At 35.5% G+C, this 22,098-nt stretch overlaps 1 protein-coding gene across 1 annotated transcript in view; it reads right to left on the reverse strand.

The window, feature by feature from the left end:
- Positions 1 to 22,098, reverse strand: part of SLIT2 (slit guidance ligand 2) — a 378,741-nt gene that overhangs the window by 47,068 nt on the left and 309,575 nt on the right. The window contains 4 exon segments of the mRNA XM_007464483.1: positions 14,969 to 15,132; positions 17,884 to 17,955; positions 19,765 to 19,825; positions 20,583 to 20,665. Coding sequence (XP_007464545.1) covers positions 14,969 to 15,132; positions 17,884 to 17,955; positions 19,765 to 19,825; positions 20,583 to 20,665 — 380 coding nt within the window.

Raw genomic sequence — 22,098 nt, forward strand, 5'->3', positions numbered from 1 at the left:
AAAAGTTAAGAGAATTCAGCACCACCAAACCAGCTTTACAACAAATGCTAAAGGAACTTCTCTAGACAGGAAACAGAAGGGAAGGAGTTCCTACAATAACAAACCCAAAACAATTAAGAAAATGGTAATAGGAACATAAATATCGATAATTACCTTAAATGTAAATGGATTAAATGCTCCAACCAAAAGACACAGACTGGCTCAATGGATACAAAAACAAGACCCATATACAGGCTGTCTACAAGACACCCACTTGAGACCTAGGGACACATACAGACTGAAAGTGAGGGGACAGAAAAAGATATTCCATGCAAATGGAAATCAAAAGAAGCTGGAGTAGAAATTCTCATATCAGACAAAATAGACTTTAAAATAAAGACTATTACAAGAGACAATGAAGGACACTACATAATGATCAAGGGATCAATCCAAGAAGAAGATATAACAATTGTAAATATACATGCACCCAACATAGGAACACCTCAATACTTAAGGCAAATGCTAACAGCTATAAAACAGGAAATCAACAGTAATACAATAATAGTGGGGGACTTTAACACCTCACTTACACCAATGCACAGATCATCCAAAAAGAAAATAAATAATGAAACACAAGCTTTAAATGACACAATAGACCAGATAGATTTAATTGAAATTTATAGGACATTCCATCCCAAAACAACAGAATACATTTTCTTCTCAAGTGCTCATGGAACATTTTCCATGATAGATCATATCTTGGGTCACAAATCAAGCCTTGGTAAATTTAAGAAAATTGAAATTGTATCAAGTTTCTGTTCTGACCACAACGCTATGAGACTAGATATCAATTACAGGAAAAAAAATCTGTAAAAAATACAAACACATGGAGGCTAAACAATACACTACTAAATAACCAAGAGATGATTGAAGAAATCAAAGAGGAAATCAAAAAATACCTAGAAACAAATGACAATGAAAACACCACGACCCAAAACCTGTGGGATGCAGCAAAAGCAGTTCTACGAGGGAAGTTTATAGCTATACAATCCTACCTCAAGAAACAAGAAACATCTCAAATAAACAACCTAACCTTACCCCTAAAGCAATTAGAGAAAGAAGAACAAAAAAACCCCAGAGTTAGCAGAAGGAAAGAAATCATAAAGATCAGATCAGAAATAAATGAAAAAGAAATGAAGGAAATGATAGTAAAGATCAATAAAACTAAAAGCTGGTTCTTTGAGAAGATAAACAAAATTGATAAACCATTAGCCATTTTCATCAAGAAAAAAAGGGAGAAAACTCGAATCAGTAGAGTTACAAATGAAAAAGGAGAAGTAACAACTGACACTGCAGAAATACAAAGGATCATGAGAGATTACTGCAAGCAACTATATGCCAATAAAATCGATAACCTGGAAGAAATGGACAAATTCTTAGAAAAACACAACCTTGTGAGACTGAACCAGGAAGAAATAGAAAATATAAACAGACCAATCACAAGCACTGAAATTGAGACTTGGATTAAAAATCTTTCAACAAACAAAAGCCCAGGACCAGATGGCTTCACAGGAGAATTCTATCAAACCTTAAGAGAAGAACTAACAGCTACCCTTCTCAAACTCTTCCAAAATATTGCAGAGGGAGGAATACTCCAAAACTCATTCTACAAGGCCACCATCACCCTGATACCAAAACCAGAAAAAGATGTCACAACGAAAGAAAACTACAGGCCAATATCACTGATTAACAGTGATGCAAAAATCGTCAACAAAATACTAGCAAACAGAATTCAACAGCACATTAAAAGGATCATACACCATGATCAAGTGGGGTTTGTCACAGGAATGCAATGATTCTTCAATCTATGCAAATCAATCAACGTGATACACCATTTTAACAAATGGAAGGAGAAAAACCATATGATCATCTCAATAGATGTAGAAAAAGCTTTCAACATATTCAACACCCGTTTATGATAAAAACCCTCCAGAAAGTAGGCATAGAGGGAACTTACCTCAACATAATAAAGGCCATATATGACAAACCCACAGCCAACATCATTCTCAAGGGTGAAAACTGAAACCATTTCCTCTAAGATCAGGAAGTCTTGTTCCTCTCTCACCACTACTACTGGTTGTCCACGCTCACCACTATTTTCAACATAGTTTTGGAAGTTTTAGCCACAGCAATCAGAGAAGAAAAAGAAATAAAAGGAATCCAAATTGGAAAAGAAGAAGTAAAACTGTCACTGTTTGTAGATGACATGATACTATACATAGAGAATCCTAAAGATGCTACCAGAAAACTACTAGAGCTAATCAATGAATTTGGTAAAGTAGCAGGATACAAAATTAATGCACAGAAATCTCTGGCATTCCTACACACTAATAATGAAAAATCTGAAAGAGAAATTAGGGGAACACTCCTATTTACCACTGCAACAAGAAGAATAAGTTACCTAGGAATAAACCTACCTAAGGAGACAAAAGACCTGTATGCAGGAAACTATAAGACACTGATGAAAGAAATTTAAGATGATACAAACACATGGAGAGATATACCATGCTCTTGGATTGGAAGAATCAACATTGTGAAAATGACTCTACTATCCAAAGCAATTTACAGATTCAGTGCAATCCCTATCAAACTACCACTGGCAATTTTCACAGAACTAGAACAAAAAATTTCACAATATGCATGGAAACACAAAGACCCGAATAGCCAATGCAATCTTGAGAAAGAAAAATGGAGCTAGAGGAATCAGGCTCCCTGACTCCAGGCTATATTACAAAAGCTACAGTAATCAAGACAGTATGGTACTGACACAAAAACAGAACTATAGATCAATGGAACAGGATAGAAAGCCCAGAGATAAACCGACACACCTATGGTCACCTTATCTTTGATAAAGGAGGTAAGAATATACAATGGAGAAAAGGCAGCCTCTTCAGTAAGTGGTGCTGGGAAAATGGGACAGCTACATGTAAAAGAATGAAACACTATACACAAAAATAAACACTATACACAAAAATAACTATACACAAAAATAAACACTATACACAAAAATAACACTATACACAAAAATAAACTCAACACTATACACAAAAATACACTATACACAACACTATACACAAAAATAAACTCAAAATGGATGAAATACCTAAATGTAAGGCCAGACACTATTAAACTCGTAGAGGAAAACATAGGCAGAACACTCTACGACATAAATCACAGCAAGATCCTTTTTGACCCATCTCCTAGAGAAATGGAAATAAAAACAAAAATAAGCAAATGGGACCTAATGAAACTTAAAAGCTTTTGCACAGCAAAGGAAAAAATAAACAAGACGAAAAGACAACCCTCAGAATGGGAGAAAATATTTGCAAATGAAGCAACTGACAAAGGATTAATCTCCAAAATTTACAAACAGCACATGTAGCTCAATATCAAAAAAACAAACAACCCAATCCAAAAACAGGCAGAAGACCTAAATAGACATTTCTCCAAAGAAGATATACAGATTGCCAACAAACATATGAAAGGATGCTCAACATCACTAATCATTAGAGAAATGCAAATCAAAACTACAATGAGGTATCACCTCATACCAGTCAGAATGGCCATCATCAAAAAATCTAGAAACAATAAATGCTGGAGAGGGTGTGGAGAAAAGGGAACCCTCTTGCACTGTTGGTGGGAATGTAAATTGATACAGGCACTATGGAGAACAGAATGGAGGTTCCTTAAAAAACTAAAAATAGAACTACCATATGACCCAGTAATCTCACTACTGGGCTTATACTCTGAGAAAACCATAATTCAAAAAGAGTCATGTACCACAATGTTCATTGCAGTTCTACTTACAATAGCCCGGAGATGGAAACAACCTAAGTGCCCATCGTCGGATGAATGGATAAAGGAGATGTGACACATATATACAATGGAATATTACTCAGCCACAAAAAGAAACGAAATTGATTTATTTGTAGTGAGGTGGATGGACATACAGACTGTCATACAGAGTGAAGCAAGTCAGAAAGTGAAAAACAAATACCGTATGCTAACACATAGATGTGGAATCTAAAAAAAAAAAAAAAAAAATGTTCTGAAGAACCTAGGGGCAGGACAGGAATAAAGACGCAGATGTAGAGAATGGACTTGAGGACACAGGAAGGGGAAGGGGAAGCTGGGACAAAGTGAGAGAGTGGCATGGACATATATACACTACCAAATGTAAAACAGATAGCTAGTGGGAAGCAGCCACATAGTATAGGGAGGTCAGCTCAGTGCTTTCTGACCACCTAGAGGAGTGGGATAGGGAGGGTGGGAGGGAGGGAGATGTAAGAGGGAGGAGAGATGGGGATATATGTATATGTATAGCTGATTCACTTTGTTATAAAGCAGAAACTAACTCACCATTGTAAAGCAATTATACTCCAATAGAGATGTTAAAAAAATATAAAACAAATAAATTAAAAAAAGGAAAAAAATTTATCAGTGCAAATAAAAATGCAATAGTATGCACCTGCCCTGATAATATTAGTCCAGTACTGTTATTTTCATACAGGAGATACAAAACACTGCCACTTTTATGCTTAGGACAAGAAACCAAAAATGAAATCTTCATTATATCCTCCCTCATGTCCCTTCAGTTCAGTTTGTTAGCACATTAGCACAGGCACAAGATAAGTGAGATTTCTGTGTCTTCCTTGCCGAGAAGAAAATACTGCTGAAGCGGTCTCTACTTGCAATCTCACCTTTTGAGATACACATTTAAAAAAATGTCATAATCCACGAAAGGTCTAGATTAAATGCAGATTCAGTTGAAGATACATTCCTTTGGCCGCACATATTTGTTCCACAAGTGTCTAAAAATGTAGATATTGTACCATCCTCAATAAAATTATGTTCCATTGATGCTACTTTTTGCACTGTTTGTGAGAGCTCACTAGACTGCCTTTTGGCAACTGTCTGATGAGTACACTGTGTCAGAGTGACACTTTTATATTTAAAATACAAATATTTTATAACATAAACATTAATTATATTTTTGCTTTCACCATCAATCTCTCTGTAGTTCTTTATCCTCACTGGAATTAGCAGTGATAATTCTAAGTGTATGTCTCACCACACATAATTTCTAGCAAGGTTATCTGAGGCAGCTGTATAGCATCCGTCCCCTGCCGCTTCTCTTCTACCACTGCTCTGAGCTTCAAGGTACCTCCACCCAAAAAGCTGTATGACTTCTGCTAATATAAACTTCCTTTAATCAAAATTTTCTACAGATTAGAGACCAACAGTAAGCTGTTGGTCTACTTACAGAAACTCATATACGAAAGAAAATGTGAAGTAACATGGTGGCCATTAAAACTCTTCATACCTAAATATTCCCTTACCCTAGGAAATACATATTCATATAATGGTTTTGGAGTACAATCCCAAAAAGGACAGCATTCTATACTGTTCAGTTTTCCTATTAACAAAAACCCTGAAATATGTTTACATAGAGATTCCTGTTTCTTTTTCAACTATTTGGAAATAAATGACAGTTCTGGGGATCACTATTAATGGGAAGGGTTGGTGTTTGCTCCCAGTGACACCTCAATCACTAGGGGAGGCCTTGCCTGTATCTCCTCTGCTTTTTCTTGGTACCAGAAAAACGAATGCAGTTGTTGTATCAAATTACAGTTGGGAAATTGCTGGGATTAATACTGAAGTGAGCCATGTAGAAATTTAATTTCTCACCCTCCTCCAATGTATTTATCAAATAAATTAAGCTATTCAGTACATTGGGGAAGTAAATGCAGCAGTTAATTAGAGCAGTATGTTAAATTAATGTCATACCCCACAATAAATGGCTTTGTGTTTGCTAAAATGATCACACTTAGAATCAGCACTAGGAAAGGAAATATCTAAATGGTAATGGATTCCTGAGCTAGGCTAGAAGAAAGAAGACTCTTAGAACAAAGGCATAGGGTAAAGCCGCTAAGAATGTACGCCAGCAAAACAGCACGTCAGCAAATGCAAGGACTGTAAACATTCATCTGGCTACTTCCCAAGACCTTGAGGAAAATTGTCTTTTAGTCTGATTCTGTGCTTTCAACCTCAAAAGACTGTAGTTTGAATGGAGGGGTTCAGGGTTGGCAGTTTCTAAGTTTATTCTGTGGAATGTGATGCTTTTCAAAAATTATGTTTGATTATTTAGATGAGAAGCTAGAGATTGTTTTAGAAAAAAAACTGGGTATGTTTTGAAGAATTATTTTAATAGAGTATGCAAATAATGAAATTGCCAGGCTGAAGCCGCCTCTGTCCAGTTTTTAGCACAGTCGAGATTTATTGAATAAATATCCACTGAACCATATTTGATTAATAATCACTATCTAATTTCTCCACTTTTTTTCCAGGACCAAGTTTCATTTTTAATATAGCACATCTGCTCAACTATTTTCAGTATCTGCAATTTCTTATGGGTATATGAAGGGAGACTTGCTCTCCCACACATATTCAGGTTAGCTACAAGAATCAAAATAACAAGATTTCTCATGTGCACAGGCTTCTTCTGATAATTTCCTAAACCCACAAACTGTTCTGGAGGCATCAGGTTGAGGAATATATAAAATATTGAATTCTAAATTCTTCAGCTTGGTAAAGTTGACTACTATAGCTACCATTCTATTTGCTTCTCCTTTTTTCAAATCCCTCTTTTAAAATCAATGTTTCAAAGATAATTTCTTATTTCTAGCACTTGATTTTGAGTGAAAGGTAATTCAAAAGATGTTTATGAATTATAGAAATTCCAAATAGCAGCATCCTCTGATATGTCCAAATGTCTTAAAATGGTATGATTCCTTTTCCTATTTAGATTATAATTCCACCTAACTAAATGTTCTTCTTATAATGTGATTTTTACATCCACTTGGTTTATCTAAATCCATTTATTTGTATATTCTAACCCCTTGGAACTATATCCTTTGTATCTGGTTCTCTTCTCTCATTCATCTTCCCACCCATATTTTGTTTCTCTTCTAAGTCTACCTTCTATCTTGTCTTTGCCTTCAATTTGTGGTTCATTTTCCATCCGGGACAACTTCTCTGAGACCCTTTCTTGCAAAGTTCTTATTCAAGGGTAATCTCATCTTTAATCTGTTTCTGTAACAAGGAGATAATATCAGAGCCAAAGGGATATGCTAAAGTCAAAATAAAATGGTAGAAGGGTTAGCATAGTTCTCTAAGGGCAAACCAACATGTAGAATCTTGCACACTTGACTGGTCCCAGATGAAAAGAAGACGTCCAGGAACAAGAAATAGACAAGCTCTTATCATAATGCGTAGTAATCTTAGGAAGAGATTCAGAAGTCAACCAGGCCAAGATAGTGATCTAGATGTGTTACTTAACTGTGTGGAATTATGAGAGTAATGGCAGTCATCTCAATGGGTTGCTTTAAGCTTTAAATGAGATGCTAATAAATTCTGAGCACAGAATATAGTGAGAACAAGCACAGAAGCCACAGAAAGTTCTGACACTCTTTAAAGCCTAGACATCCAAAGAAGGCAGGGGCTGGGAGGGACATAAGTGGTTTACTTAAAAGGAGAAAAGAGAGTAAGTCTTCCTCTGTATGTTTGTTCAAATTTTAGCACAAAGGCAAATTAGAGCTTGCTGTTTATTCATTCATTGCAAGTTCACTGAGTACCTTCAGTCTATGCCAGGAGCTTTTGAAATCTGGAAAAACTGTAGGGGCTATTATTAACTAAAACAATGGAGAGTGGAAATGGGCACTGAGAGATAATTTCCCATTGGGTAACGACACCTAGAGTTAATGATTTTATGTTTTTAAGGACTGCAACTGTGGTTTGTAAATCTGGCGTGGACAACCACGAGGAATAACAGCACGCAATTAAGAAGGAGAGGTTCTTTTGGTTCTTGCATTGATGCTTGGCAAGGAACTACAACTTGCTTGCTGATACAACTTCACCAATCTTCAAACTTTCTTTCTTCCAAAAGCCGGTTCCAAGAAGTGTTAAATGATTGCCAACACACTAGCCCTCAGAAGATGTGTGCCATAGAGGAGAAAGATGCCGCAGAGGAGAAAACAAATCTAGCTTCCTGAATACAAATGTTTACTAATGTCACTGAAATGAAGGCCAGTCTAGGATATCTAGATTGATTTAAGATTAGGTCTTAGGAGAGTTCTCTAGCATCAGCTATATGGAGTGGAGTTTTGTTTAGCTTAATAATTCAAAGGGAAAACGAGCAGAAAGTTTGGTTAACAATTTGTCTTTGTCAGTTACTTTAACTTTGATGGAAGAACTGCTGGACTGCAAATCCATTAAAGCTTGTAGGCAGACTTGCTTACTTGACTCAAATCACTAGCTATGCACCTGACACTAATATTGCCACCCACTGAGAACTGTATCTCACTTTGACTTATGACTAAAAGCTCCAAGCACAAATTTCTAACTATATCCCAGAGTCTGCCTTCACTCTGGTGTCCCTTGGACACATGAGTCATATAGTAGAACCCTCTAGTACTGCCCTTGTATAAAGTCAGACGTACATCAAAGACAACTCAGAAAAAACAAAGGGGGATATTTGATATTGGACATAACTAACTAATAGTTCAGTAACAGAGACATCTATGGATCAACTACAGGACACAGTTGCAAGAGAATGTGGAAAATGGGAAAGCATATTTTGGAATATGTGTTTTAAGTTTCTGCAAGCCAGCAAGGGGGAGGAATTCACTAGGTGAATGGAAATACGAATATGAAGTTCATAAGAAAAGTCATGGCTAGATACTTGAAGCCACAGGACCGAAATCAATTAAATTAACAGGGCTAAGGAGAGAACCCCACATATGTCAATATTAAAGAGTGGGTAAGAAAGAGATGTCAGCAAAGGAATGAAGAGGCAATGGGAATGTACAAGAGGGAGCAGTGGCCACCACTGTCTAAGATGAAAAGAGGGCAAATAAAGAAGCTAAAAAGAAGCTATTGAAATGGGCAAGAGGGAAGTCACTGGTATCCCTATAGTTTCAGTGGAGGGGTAGAGATGGTCCCTAGGTGATAGGGGGGTTAAAATCCTACAAATTTGCATTTTATAAATGGTTAAACAAAAACATGAAGATGGGTATTACACCTCTGGGATTCCCTGGCTTGGCCATTTGCTACACACACAGCAAATAAGCCAGTAAATAAACTTCTTGAAGCACACTTAAAAGAAAAAGAGCAATAATTACTTCATGGAATTATTGTATCAGAGATGATATAGATGTATGATATTTAAGAATGGAATACAAATCATTAATTCTCATCACCTATTAAAATAAATGTCTGTTAAAAATTGCCCAGTGTTTTAAGTTTTTTAAAAAGTATAATGAAAAACAGCCCTTGCTTGTTTTTCAAAGATGGTGCTTTTGGCAAATAACTATGTAGAAACCTGAATATTTTCTTTAGTCAGCGAGCAGATCATAATCCCTCAAAGCTAAGGTTATTTCAAATTTATAACTATGTTCTAGTGATACTAAATCTGAAAATGTAAAAAGGATTTGACCAAGTTTTAAATACTATTTCAAAACAGATCTAACTAGTAAAGTTTTCATTTTTTTAGGTTAAATTATTTAATCACCTTCATACTTTAATTAAATGATTAAGGACAATATTAACTAATAATTTTGAGGAAAAAAAAAACAAAAGATCTTGAACTTGTCAAGAACACCCCCCAAAAGGAAATGATCTCACTGGGAAAAAAAAAAAACTGACAATATTACAATGTTATTATTGAGAGATGTGGAATTTTCCCCAGAAATTCCAGAATTTAGAGGATTCTTCGCTTATAAAAATAGCCGAAGAGATCAACCATGTGGTGGTGGAATGTTGATCATTCTGGGATATGAAAAGGTCCCAGGTTTCCCAACCCCTTAGCTGATCTTTATAGATAACTAATGAGGTATGTTGAGCACCATACCCCTGCCTCTTCATTGGGTTCCTGGCTACCAGACACCTGACCACTGGGGCTGCTTTCCCTGATTCGTGCTCCATTCTCAGTTCCACTTGACTCACTATAAGAGTCTCCTGATGCCCTGATGGACCTGGTGGTATTGGTTACAATTCCACAATTGTTTGGTTTGGATATACATTATTAATATTGTATATATATTTCTATCACCAAACTTCCATATCGTTTTGCAATTATCCATTTAAATGTTATCTATCAGTAGAATATAAGCTCCATAAAGGCAGGGGTTTTTCTGTCCTATTTATTATTGTATTCTTAATACCTTGGATCTGTGCCTGGGGCATAACAGGAACTCACATAATATTTGTTGAATGAAAGAGGCAATATACCACTTGTTTCCTTTAGACTGTTCACTCCTTAGCACATTTAAGTGTTTAATAAATGTCTGTAAAATTAAAAGTGAACAATTTAGTAACCTGCATAGCTAAAGCTTCCTGAACGAAGAGCAATAAAGGGAATATTAGAAATTAACAATATTCTACATTGCATGCTGACGTTTTCAATGAAAACCTGGAGAGGGCAAAACCCTTCATTTTCTGCTTGAGCATTCTAATATCATCTGATATTTAAAAGATGAAGACAGGACATTTGGGTTATAAGAACAAGTCATGACCATCTGCTTCCCATTCAAGAATGTCCTAATCTGGGTATTAATTAAATATGCTCTGATAATCTATTTCATTCAGCTCACTTATTTCTGTTGTGCACTGAAACTATGAGATTATACTACAAAGAAAATACTCTGAAAAATGTAAGATAAAAATTGTATTGAAAGAATTAATTACTCAAAATAATATTATTGTCTTTTCTAGCAGAGAAAATATTTAAGTTATATTTAAATATAGCTACATAAACATGTTTTCAAATAAAGAATATTCATCTTCCTGCTGTAATTTGAAATTATATATTTACAAACTTTAATATTAGGTACTTACATGATTTTCATGAATAAATAAAACACATTAAAACTGGCATAAAAGTTAAAATATAAAAACCTCAAATTATAAAATATTTAAAGCGTAATTTTACTGCTTTCAAGCTCATAAAGCACGTAAACTCAAAAACATAGTACTCAGTAGATTTCCCAGAGTTAATTATTTTAATGAATGGATTAGAATACTTTGCCTTTACCAATCCATTTTTTATGAGTAAATATTTCTAGCAAAGAATATGAGAGTGGTTCACAGTATTCTGACAAATAACGAGAAATGCTGGCAAAGAACATTATGAGTTTCAATGTTTGCTATCTCTCTAAAATTATGTTGTTATAGAGGAACTGAGTAAATCTTAAAGTTTGCTAAGTGCGATTACACTAAATTTGCTGAGTTCTGAATGTCTACGCTTCTTGCCAACTGGCCTACACCTATGCTGTCTGCTATGTAGTTTAGGATGTACCTTGAAATATGTGTGATTTGTTAATTCGATGAGTCAGTAAATATTAAATAAACTGCCACAGTTCCAGCATTTTCCTATATCACAGCTGGGCTCCTGCAGTTCCACCCACCTGTGGCTCAAGTCCTCACACTTGCCTGCTTATCCAAACAACTGGCTTAGACACTCTTGTAAGAAACCTTTCACAGTCGCTCTCTGACAGGATTTCTTCATCTGAGTCCTGTAGCAACAGCACTATGCAATATGGTAGCCACTAGCTACATATGACTATTTAAGTTTAAATTTAAATACAATTTAAAAAATCATTTCTGCAGTTGCCTTAGCTACGTTTCAACAACCACATGTGGCTAGTGGCTACCATATTGGATAGCACAGGTATGGAACATTTCTATTACTGTAGGAAGGTCTGTTAGGCTACACTGATCCAGACCAAAGCATATTTCCATTCATGCTATACTAAGAACAAAAGATACTATTAATGAAGAAAAGGTCAAATCAATTAGACAAATCTTGAGTTAAACAGACATTTATGCATGTATGTATGTATGTTTGTATTCACTGGCCTTCTGGGAACATTTAACAAATTAATGTGGGGACTTCCCTGGTAGCACAGTGGTTAAGAATCCACCTGTCAATTCAGGGGACATGGGTTCAAGCCCTGGTCCGGGGAGATCCCACATGCCGCAGAGCAACTAAGCCTGTGCGCCACAACTACTGAGCCTGCGCTCTAGAGCCCGTGAGCCACAACTACTGAGCCCACATGCCACAACTACTGAAGCCTGTGCACCTAGAGTCCATGCTCCACAACAAGAGAAGCCACCGCAGTGAGAAGCCCTCGCACTGCACCTAAGAGTAGCCCCAGCTCGCCGCAACTAGAGAAAAGCCCGTTTGCAGCAACAAAGACCCAACACAGCCCAAAATAAATAAATAAATAAATAAATTTTAAAAAAATTAAAAAAAAAAAGAAATATCTTCACAGAACTCTAAGCTTTAAGAATTGAAGATAAACACCAGCATTTTTCAAAGTGGAGTGTGAGTATCCCTGGGTACAGAGAGTGTAACAGAATCAGTCTGCAGTTGCTCAACTTGTCTATATACTCTTTCTAGAATCAATCTGCCCAATAATATGCCTACAAGTAAGTTTTTATGCCAGTTTCTCCTCCCCTATCTCCCCTTTGACAATCATCTCCACCTTACCAAAAAATGATATACTTCTCAGCCCACCAGAAATTTACCATGGGGCACTGCCCCAAGGAAGCATCTGAGGTTACAAAAGAATAATTTAAAACACTGGTTATTTGCAAAGCCTCTTGCAATCAATGCACATAATCCCAGAGAGTCATTTCCAATAAAATTTTAATTTCAATTTTGAATATAAATATTAGCATATTGATAAATAATTATGCTGTTGCAATCAGTGTTGCATTAAGCATTACTGACAATTCTAATAAAAATTTAAAAGCTCATAGATCTTTAGTGGTAGGAAATTTTAAATATTCAAATTATATACATATTTTTGGTAGTGAAGAATGACACAGTTCTCTGAGGTACTGGAAATAGAAATTCAAGGAGAAAAATCGAAGTTCGAGGAAAAAGAACAACATAAAATATTGAGGATCTTGTTTTTGTTTCTTTTAAAATTGGCTGTGATATTTAGATTCCACAAAATACATTTAAAAGAATAATGTAAGAGTGTTGTTTTAAGATATCAATATTTACAATGCACTGTGAATTACATCTCCTGTTACCATTTATAACTATGAAATAACAACAGATGACCACTTAAAAATGTTTGGAGGAGGGAATACAGTTTTTGAAAATTCCTTCTTTCACCAATAGAACATAGCATGCCATCCCGCATCATATTTTTGCTGGTGTTTTGAAATGTTATAATAATAAAAATGGCAGCTAACCTATACTGAGAGCTTATTGTGTGTAAGGCAGTAAGCATGTTTTATTATATATTAAATAAATGAATCATTTTCCCCCAACTTTATTGAAAAATATTTGACAAATATAATTGTATGTACTTAAAATGTATAACCTGATGATTTGATATACATATACACTATGTAGTGATTAACAACAGCAAGATAATATACATCCATCACCTCACATAGTTAACTTTTGTGTGTGTGTGGGGAGAATGCTTAAGATTTACTCTCAGAAACTTTTAAGTATCCAATACCATATTATTAACTATTGTCACCATGCTGTACATTAGATCCTCAGAACTTATTGTTCTTATAACTGAAAGTTTGTACCCTTTCACCAACATCTCCCCATTTTCCCTCTCCCCTGGCCCCTGGAAACTACCATTCTATTCTCTGTTTCTGTGAAAATGACATTTTCTTTTCTTTTCTTTCTTTCTTTTTTTTTTTTTTTTTAAGATTCCACTTATAATTTCTCATCTAATCTTAAAAAACCCTTTCTGGTATGTATTATCATCACCTCTGCCTACAGACGAGGAATCTGAGCCACTAGCTGGTTAGCTAGTAAACTAAAGTTACATAGCTATTGAAAATTGAAGCTGGGATTTAGCCCAGATGAAACCAGGCTGGTCTTCATTCTGTGATGCACTGCACAATACTACCTACTTATATATGTTTTCCCACCTACATGATCAAGTGTTGAAAGCTTATCTTTTCAGGTAGGTCTGCCACCTTCTCTATGCTCCACAATACCCAAGGTTTAGTTTTACCCATAAAACAAGTTTAATAAGCATTTGCTGCTTACACATTTAGAATTTTTAAGAATTTCTCTCCTCCATCTAATAATTAAAAGTGGCCCTCTTGAAACATCAAAAATTAAGGATTATAGTAACCGTCTACCCTATTTTTGGTAAGAAACTTAAATCCATATATTTGACTAGAAAAAGTGGAAAGATATACAAAACAAGTTTAATAGTGATTTTTTTTTGCTATTGTCATTAATTGTTAGATTTAGATCTTTAGTTTCTTATTGTTTACATTTTCCTATTCTTTAGATTTTCTATGTTGTGCATAGATTACTTTTGTAATAAGAGAAAAAAATATTTGTTACTAAGCCACTGTATAGAATTCACAAGTACATAAAACAAAGGGAAAAGAAAAGGATCCAAACAAGCAAGAAACAGCACCATCAACATAGGAAGAGTGAAGCACAGGAGGTGAGTCAGAAGGTCTGGCCTGAACACTGGGGAGGGCTCATTTCTCCTTACCTGGAATCAGGAAGCCACAGGGCCCTGGCAGCCCTAGGAGCAGGGTACACATTCAGACAAAGCAAAAGCAAAATATTTCACTTGTTAGAGGCTATGAGAGGAATTTCCAGAAATTGTGTACTCTTCATTTCTCCATACAATTTAAAAGAAAACTTAGTCATTTCCAATGGGTTATTTCTGTGATTTATTTCAAAATAAATTCTTTCCTTGGGCTCCTCATGTAACTGCTCTGTCTTCTCCAAGTATGGGAAGAAACAGTAATTATTTATTGGAGTTTTTCAGCTATACTCATGAAATCTAGCAGCCCATGGTTTTCATTTTCTTTTAAATTAATACGGTGAAGTTTTATTTACAGAAGTACAACTGGTTAAGAACTATACCTTGACATGTAAATTTTTTGGAGGGAGTTGTGAGTAATAGTTTATCTGCCATTTCTCCAGGACCAGCACAGCGAGCAATTCCTGGTTCTTTGTATTCCGACTTTACCCAGTCGGATAACCACTGCATGTTACAATCACAGTAAAGAGGGTTGGCTCCAATTGCTCTGTAAAACAACACAACAAAAGCACACACAAGTATGGAAGCACCGTTATTATTTCCTAAGGGACCATAATTTATGGTGATGCTCAGTAGAAAATCCCTACAGATTTATTGATAAAAATTTAGAAGAAATGGAGGCATTGGGGATTCCCCATTTTCCTGAATTATGTGCAACTGCGATTTAGTGAGTTGTCACCAGTGTTAACACTTACCTGGCTTTACAAAGTCTCCTTGTATTTGCAGACAGGTTTATACTGTGTGCAAGCACACCCCAAATGCACATTAACACTTCCTTCATTCACCAATGATTTATTTAGAACCCAATCATTATGCCAGGTTCTGGGGACCCAAATATGAATAATACATTATTTTTAACCCCAAAAACTCCTTCTGCAAAGGAGATTAACATAGACTTATACATACAAGTAATTTTCATTAGAAGTGATATAGCAGAAGAATTTACAAGATAACTATGAACAGAGGGTAACTCTTCTGGGAGACTGGTGGTTTAAGAAGTCTGAGCTTTTAGATATTTAGTTTCAAGTATGTGGAAAAGGTTGGAAAGGATGTTTCAGGGTAAAGGACCAGTAAAACGCAAGAAGATAAGGAAGGGCATAAAATAATAAAGACGCATAAAGCTAGTTCCCCAGAGCTGATTTGGAATTCCATTGGACGTTTGTCCCTTTAAAGTTTTTCATTTTAGAACTTTGGTTCCTACTCACATAAGCAGTTGTAGTGATAGGAAAAGTAATCAAGATAATGCTTGATTATAAATGCTAGCTATTTATTGTAACACTATGATATACAGGAATTGTGCTAAGCCATTTATATGAATTACCTCATTTTATCCTAAATAGAAACTCCATGAGATCAACATTATTAACAACCCATTTTACAGATTAAAAAACTGAGGCCAGAGACGTTAACCAATGGATTCACAAATTTGCCAAGCTTGGGCACAAGTAGTGTGTGCATAAAGTAGCATTTAAAAACTGATTAATGCTGATTTATAATTAACTTCAGATTAGTAATATTTCTAGGTATATAGTCTAAGCAAAATTATTCTTTTAAGAAGAGACTTTCAAAATATACTTACAAAACCGTAATACTTTATATTGCAGCTGTTTTAATGCCAAACACTAGCCAAGAATTGGAGTGAAGTAAATGTTATGCTCACATGTATGTCAGATTCAAACCTTTCTTTTAAATTAAAAATGAGGAAAATGATGTTTTTGAGTCATTTGATCTCATCTCTACTGACATTTGCTAAATCCTTACTATGCCAGGAGAAACAGTAAAAACTGTGAATGGAGCATAGCTCTCTCTGGTCTGGGGTGTAAAAGACAATTGCATAAAATGAAATACATGACAAATAGGATGCATGACAAAGAAGATTCAAATTGCTCTCCCTGTTGGGGAGGAGGGTCACATAAAGGACAACCCTACTTAGCTCAAGCAGCACCTTTCCTACGTAGCCTTTTCTGATTCATCACCCTAACACTAGCTGAACAGCCACTTCCTTCTCTAGGCGGCATTCCCTGCCACAGTGCCGCAGTCCTGCACCCCTGAGCCAGGGGTCTCATTTACATGGGATCTCAAGCAAGTGACTTCCATGGAGTTTGTAGAGAAGTGGCCCTGATGTCAACTTTGAGGTCGGAGCAGGGGCTCACACATGAAAAAATGGAGGTCTTGCCTCCAGGGACCTAGTAGTTTAATGTAATGGAAGGGATATTGACAGCAGCAGTCCCATTGACAAAAACCTACACTGATAACACAGCCCCTATAAGGGAAATTCAGATGTAGCATGACTCACTAATGGCTCCTATTCTCTGCCCATCCCCTTCTCTCAATTTTCTAAACTTCTTATCTTCTTGGGGGGTTTGGTAGACTTTGAATAAGAGGTAAAATCCAAGAAAAAATATGGCAAGTAACCTCTTCTGGAGAACCAAGGGCCAACTGATATTGATACTTAAGCTGAAGCAGATAACTGTCACCAGGTGATGCCAAACTCAGCCTGACTTAAGAAGGCTTTGGATTCTAGGGCTGTTCTCTGAACTTCCTTCCAATTTGCCAAGGCCTTAACACTACAGCTAAAACTAATGGAACAATGGAATTTAACCCAGTTGTGTGCTTTGGACCTCATTATTAAATTGTTTTATTGTACTTCCAAGAAATATGGAGGTACAAACAGCCTGCTATGAGAGAGAATGCAAAGGAAAAAAATTTCAGCCAATATGAGGATTTGGCTGTTTCCCTCTCCCACACCATAATGTCTTAAACTTTGTCTAATTTATTTCTGCATGGTGCCATAGTCAGTGCTGAGTAATATTTGCTAAGTAAATGAATCCAGTTTGGGCAAATCAGGATAGGCTTCCTTGAGGAGGTGAAATTTGGTATATGACTTGGAATAGCAGGGTTTGGGCAGACTGAATTGAAGGGAAGCTGATATTTAGAATCAGAGAACATTAAAGAAAAGGCATAGGCTAGGAAGTTGGGGAGCCATGTTTGTAAGAAGAGACATTTTTGAAAGCAAAGAGAGCTCAACTAATGGGGAGTTAGGGCCCAAAGGATAAATTAAGGCTATTTTGTAGAAGGCACCATATCTAGATTGAAAATCTTTACATCTTCTTTAAAGATGGAACCAATCACATTTTATGATGTGACAATAAAAATGGTGGCAGAGGACCATTTGTTCCAAACTCACTTGCCAGGGAGAGTTTGACCCTAAACGCACATTCATGAACTAGATACTCACAGGTGTGATAATGCAGAAAGATCGTTGAAAGCACCTTCAGGCACAACCGAAATGTCATTTCCATGTAAAGAACTAAAAGCAAGAAAAAGCAAAATTAAATTTCCTATTATTTCAGGGAGTTCAGAAAAATCCCCATGCATATATGAGACTTTAGTTTATAACAAGCTTTTAAAATTAGTGTAGAAAAGATGGTGTATTCAATAAATAGTCTTTACACAACTGGGTATCTATTTGGGGAAGCAAAATGTTAGTTCCTTCTTCACATCATATGCATAAAGTAAATTCTAGATCGAAGAGTTAAATGTAAAAATAAAACTGAAAGTGTATTAAAATATAGATGAGCTCCTTTTTATAAATATGGGATATGGAAGGCTTTTTAAAGCCCTATATTCTAAAACTCAGAAATCAAATGGAAAAGAGTGATAAATTTTTGACAATGTAAAATATATCCATAATATAAAAGATTACAAAACAATAAGGTCCTACTGCATAGCACAGGGAACTATATGCAATACCTTGTAATAAACTATAAGGGAAAAGAGTATGAAAAAATATATACATATATGTATATATGTGTGTGTGTACATATATATATATTTATATACACACATACACACATATATAACCAAATCACTTTGCTGCAACCAGAAACTAACACAACATTGTAAATCAACTATATTTCAATTAAAAAAAAAGATTACATATAAAAAACAGAATGGGAAATATCTGCAACATATGTAAGCTATAAGGATTAATTCCTTTGTAAAAAGACCTGCAAACTTAGAGTCAAGTGCATAAAGGCAGGTATGTTAATAAGGAAAAGACAAAGTAACCACAGAAAATGGGAATTGATACAATCAGGCTCATAGAATAAGAAATACAAATGCTCAATAAACAAAGTATACTCAAATGTTCTAGTAATTGGAATTGCAAATTAAAAGAGGAATGGAAAATAATGTTCCATCTGTCATATGACAAAAATGAAAGGATTAATAATACTCAATATTTACAAGAGTGCTTTGAAATAGGTACTCTGTTAAAATAGCATTGGTGGAAAATAAATTTGTAAATTGTTTGGGGGACAACAAGATGACTACTTTTGGTATTCTCCTAATATGCTTGACAGTAAGATGGATGTATAGGATGTTCATTCCAGCACTGTATAGAATAACGAAAATTTGGAATCAAACCAAATGATAGCAAAGATGAGGATGCTTAAATAATTTATGGTCCCTTCATTCTATGGAACCCTCTTTACCAGTTAAACAGTTGAGGAATATTACATATGATGGAATGGAAAGTCTAAAGTCTAAAGCATATTGTTAAATAAAAATAGTCAATGACAGGCTAAGAAAAACCCTATTTATGGTTTTTAAGTTATACAGCTGTAGGCATACATATATCAATACATAAAAACAAACATAAAAAAGGACCAGAAGAGAACATTGAACTGTTTAACTGTCAATTCTGGGGAGCGGATTGGGATTGAGGACCACATTTTATTTCATGTACTTTAAGATAAATTTTGTATAGTAAAAATATGTTGTGTTGCATTATATAACTTTTAATGAAATTAAAATTTCCTGTATTTTTTGCAAAATTAGTTAGATCTATATAAAACTACATCTTAATACCATATATTACCAAATAAGTCACCCCAGCAACAACATGTTACAAAAGAGAAAATTATGTTGTCCAAGTAAAAGCTGTTGAGAATTGATACCGTAAGATAGAACTTTCCCATTTCCAAATTTTTAGTAAATCCGAATTTATATAACCCAAAATACCCCAAAATAAACAAAGCAGTTAAATCATTAAAAAGACAACCCAAAATCCAGATGCCTGAGAAAAGAAGTATTTTGTTAAACATAAGATGCTCACAGTAATCGAAGAGACTTCAATCCATCGAAGGTTCGAGGAGGAATGCATCTCAAACGGTTCTCTCCTGAGTGCTGGCTGTGTGTAAGCTTGGTGACTCCCTCTGTGGAGGACTTTTCTATGGATTATCTTTTTACCTAGCACTGTGTCTTCTTGCCTTCTATTTGGCAAGCAAACGTAAAGAGCCTTCATTATCAAAATGTGATCAAAACTTCATTATCAAAATGTGATCAAATTAACCAGCTACACCACCACCCTTTCAACTAAACCATGAACTAAATTGCCTGGGTCTGAGGTAGCACCTGACACTCTAAAAGGCAGCTCAATAAAATTAATTAAATATAGAATGAATCTCTTAGGATGGGAATTAACATTTATGGAGTATCAGCAATATACTAGGTGTTGCTGGAGACAGTTCATTTGTTAAGCCTCCCAACATTGCAGATAGGAGGGTTTAACGTCCCCATTTTTTTTTTTTTTGCGGTACGCGGGCCTCTCACTGTTGCGGCCTCTCCGGTTGCAGAGCACAGGCTCCGGACGCGCAGGCTCAGCGGCCATGGCTCACGGGCCCAGCCGCTCCGCGGCATGTGGTATCTTCCCGGACCGGGGCACGAACCCGCATCCCCTGCATCGGCTGGAGGACTCTCAACCACTGAGCCACCAGGGAAGCCCCCCAACACTTTTTATACTATCTGTATTTGTTTACTGAGGTTTTTATTTGTCTGTTTCTCCCAACAGTTATTAACATTCCTTGAGGGCAGAAACTCTGTCTTGTTTACCAGGAATGTCCAGTGAATTAAGGAATTAACTTAGTACCATACTTCCTACTCACAAGGTGAGGAGCTGGGTCATGTTGCTGAAGCTCTGATTAGAAAGGGTGCTTATTCGGTTGTTACTTAAGTCTCTAAAAGAGAAAAAGAAAAAAATGGAGTCTACTGTTACCATAGAAATTGACATATTAGTGATTCTTAGAAAGAAAAGGTTCTTCTTGCTCACAGTTATAGCAGCATTGTTAGGACTCAGCTTTTATCTGAAAATAACAAAACATTGGGTAATCCTCTGGGGTAGACTGAATGTTATTCATAATTATTCATGCCCAAGCCTGCTGAAATTAGAAGTGACCATGTGCCTTGCTTTGGCCAGTGAAGTGTGCTGGTTTCACTTCAGAGCAGAAGCTTTAGAGCTGAGACTCTTCTCATATCCCTTTGCTCCCACCTCTGCAAGGCTCCTATGTTCCACAGAGAGGCCGTACCCATTGCCTGGTCCCAGGGCAAAGACACGTGGAGGCCATTCACAACAGACACATTTGATAGGTGAGAAATAAACCTTTGTTCTTGAAAGTTCCATCAGTTACACATACTTTATCTTCACTGTCACATACAAATATTCAAACTGGATAACTGAAAGAATCCCTCATTTAGTTACATTACAATGCCATCATTAAAAACAACACCATAATTAAAAACTTTGCCTGGCAAAGTCACTGGCACCTAGATGGTCCTTAGTAAATGTCTGTTTAATAAATGATAAATTAATGAGAGAGATGTGGATTTTTTATCAATGCTAAATGGGTATTTATAAGTGTAATTTGTACTACAGGTTGTAATTTATATTCAGTGAACTTGATCTTATTTTTATTATATATAATATATACATGATATATAGAATATGACATATAATACATATTATAAATATAATACTGTAATGTATAATATATTTTAATATATAATAACATCTATATAATGACATATTATATATGTTTAGCATTTTGCTTTAGAAAAAATTAGTAAATATATACATACATTCACTCACATATATACGACAATGTGATACACATATTAGTGAATATTCACTAATTTTTATCTAAAGCAAAATGCCAAATATATGACTAAAGGAAGATTCATGAATAAATGGAAGATTACGGGTCATAATTTATGTCCATCTATGTCTCTGTGTGTATTTATGTTCACTATATTTTTCTGAAGCAAAATATATGAAGAAATGCAAGGTTCAGAAAAGCTGCTGAAGATTATCCACATTCCCTTATTAAAATACCAAAGTATCAGTAAAATGGACCAATGAAATTGTGAAAATGGTAGGAATGTTATAGGAGCTTTATAGTCCATCTTCTTAGTTGCTGAATTACCATGGCTAAATTTAAAAAAATAAATAAATACATCGATACTAGCAGAAGTTACTTGCCTAAAGTTGTATAATGAGTCACTGGTAAAACCATTTCTGGATCTATAAATTCTCATTTTTCATTTCCAAACTGGTTTTAAATAATCACATGCTGTCTCACAAATGACCCAATTCTGCTGAAGTGACCCTTTGGAA

This window comes from Lipotes vexillifer, unplaced genomic scaffold, assembly GCF_000442215.2.
Source record: "Lipotes vexillifer unplaced genomic scaffold, Lipotes_vexillifer_v1.1 scaffold831, whole genome shotgun sequence".
Lineage (NCBI taxonomy): Eukaryota > Metazoa > Chordata > Mammalia > Artiodactyla > Lipotidae > Lipotes > Lipotes vexillifer.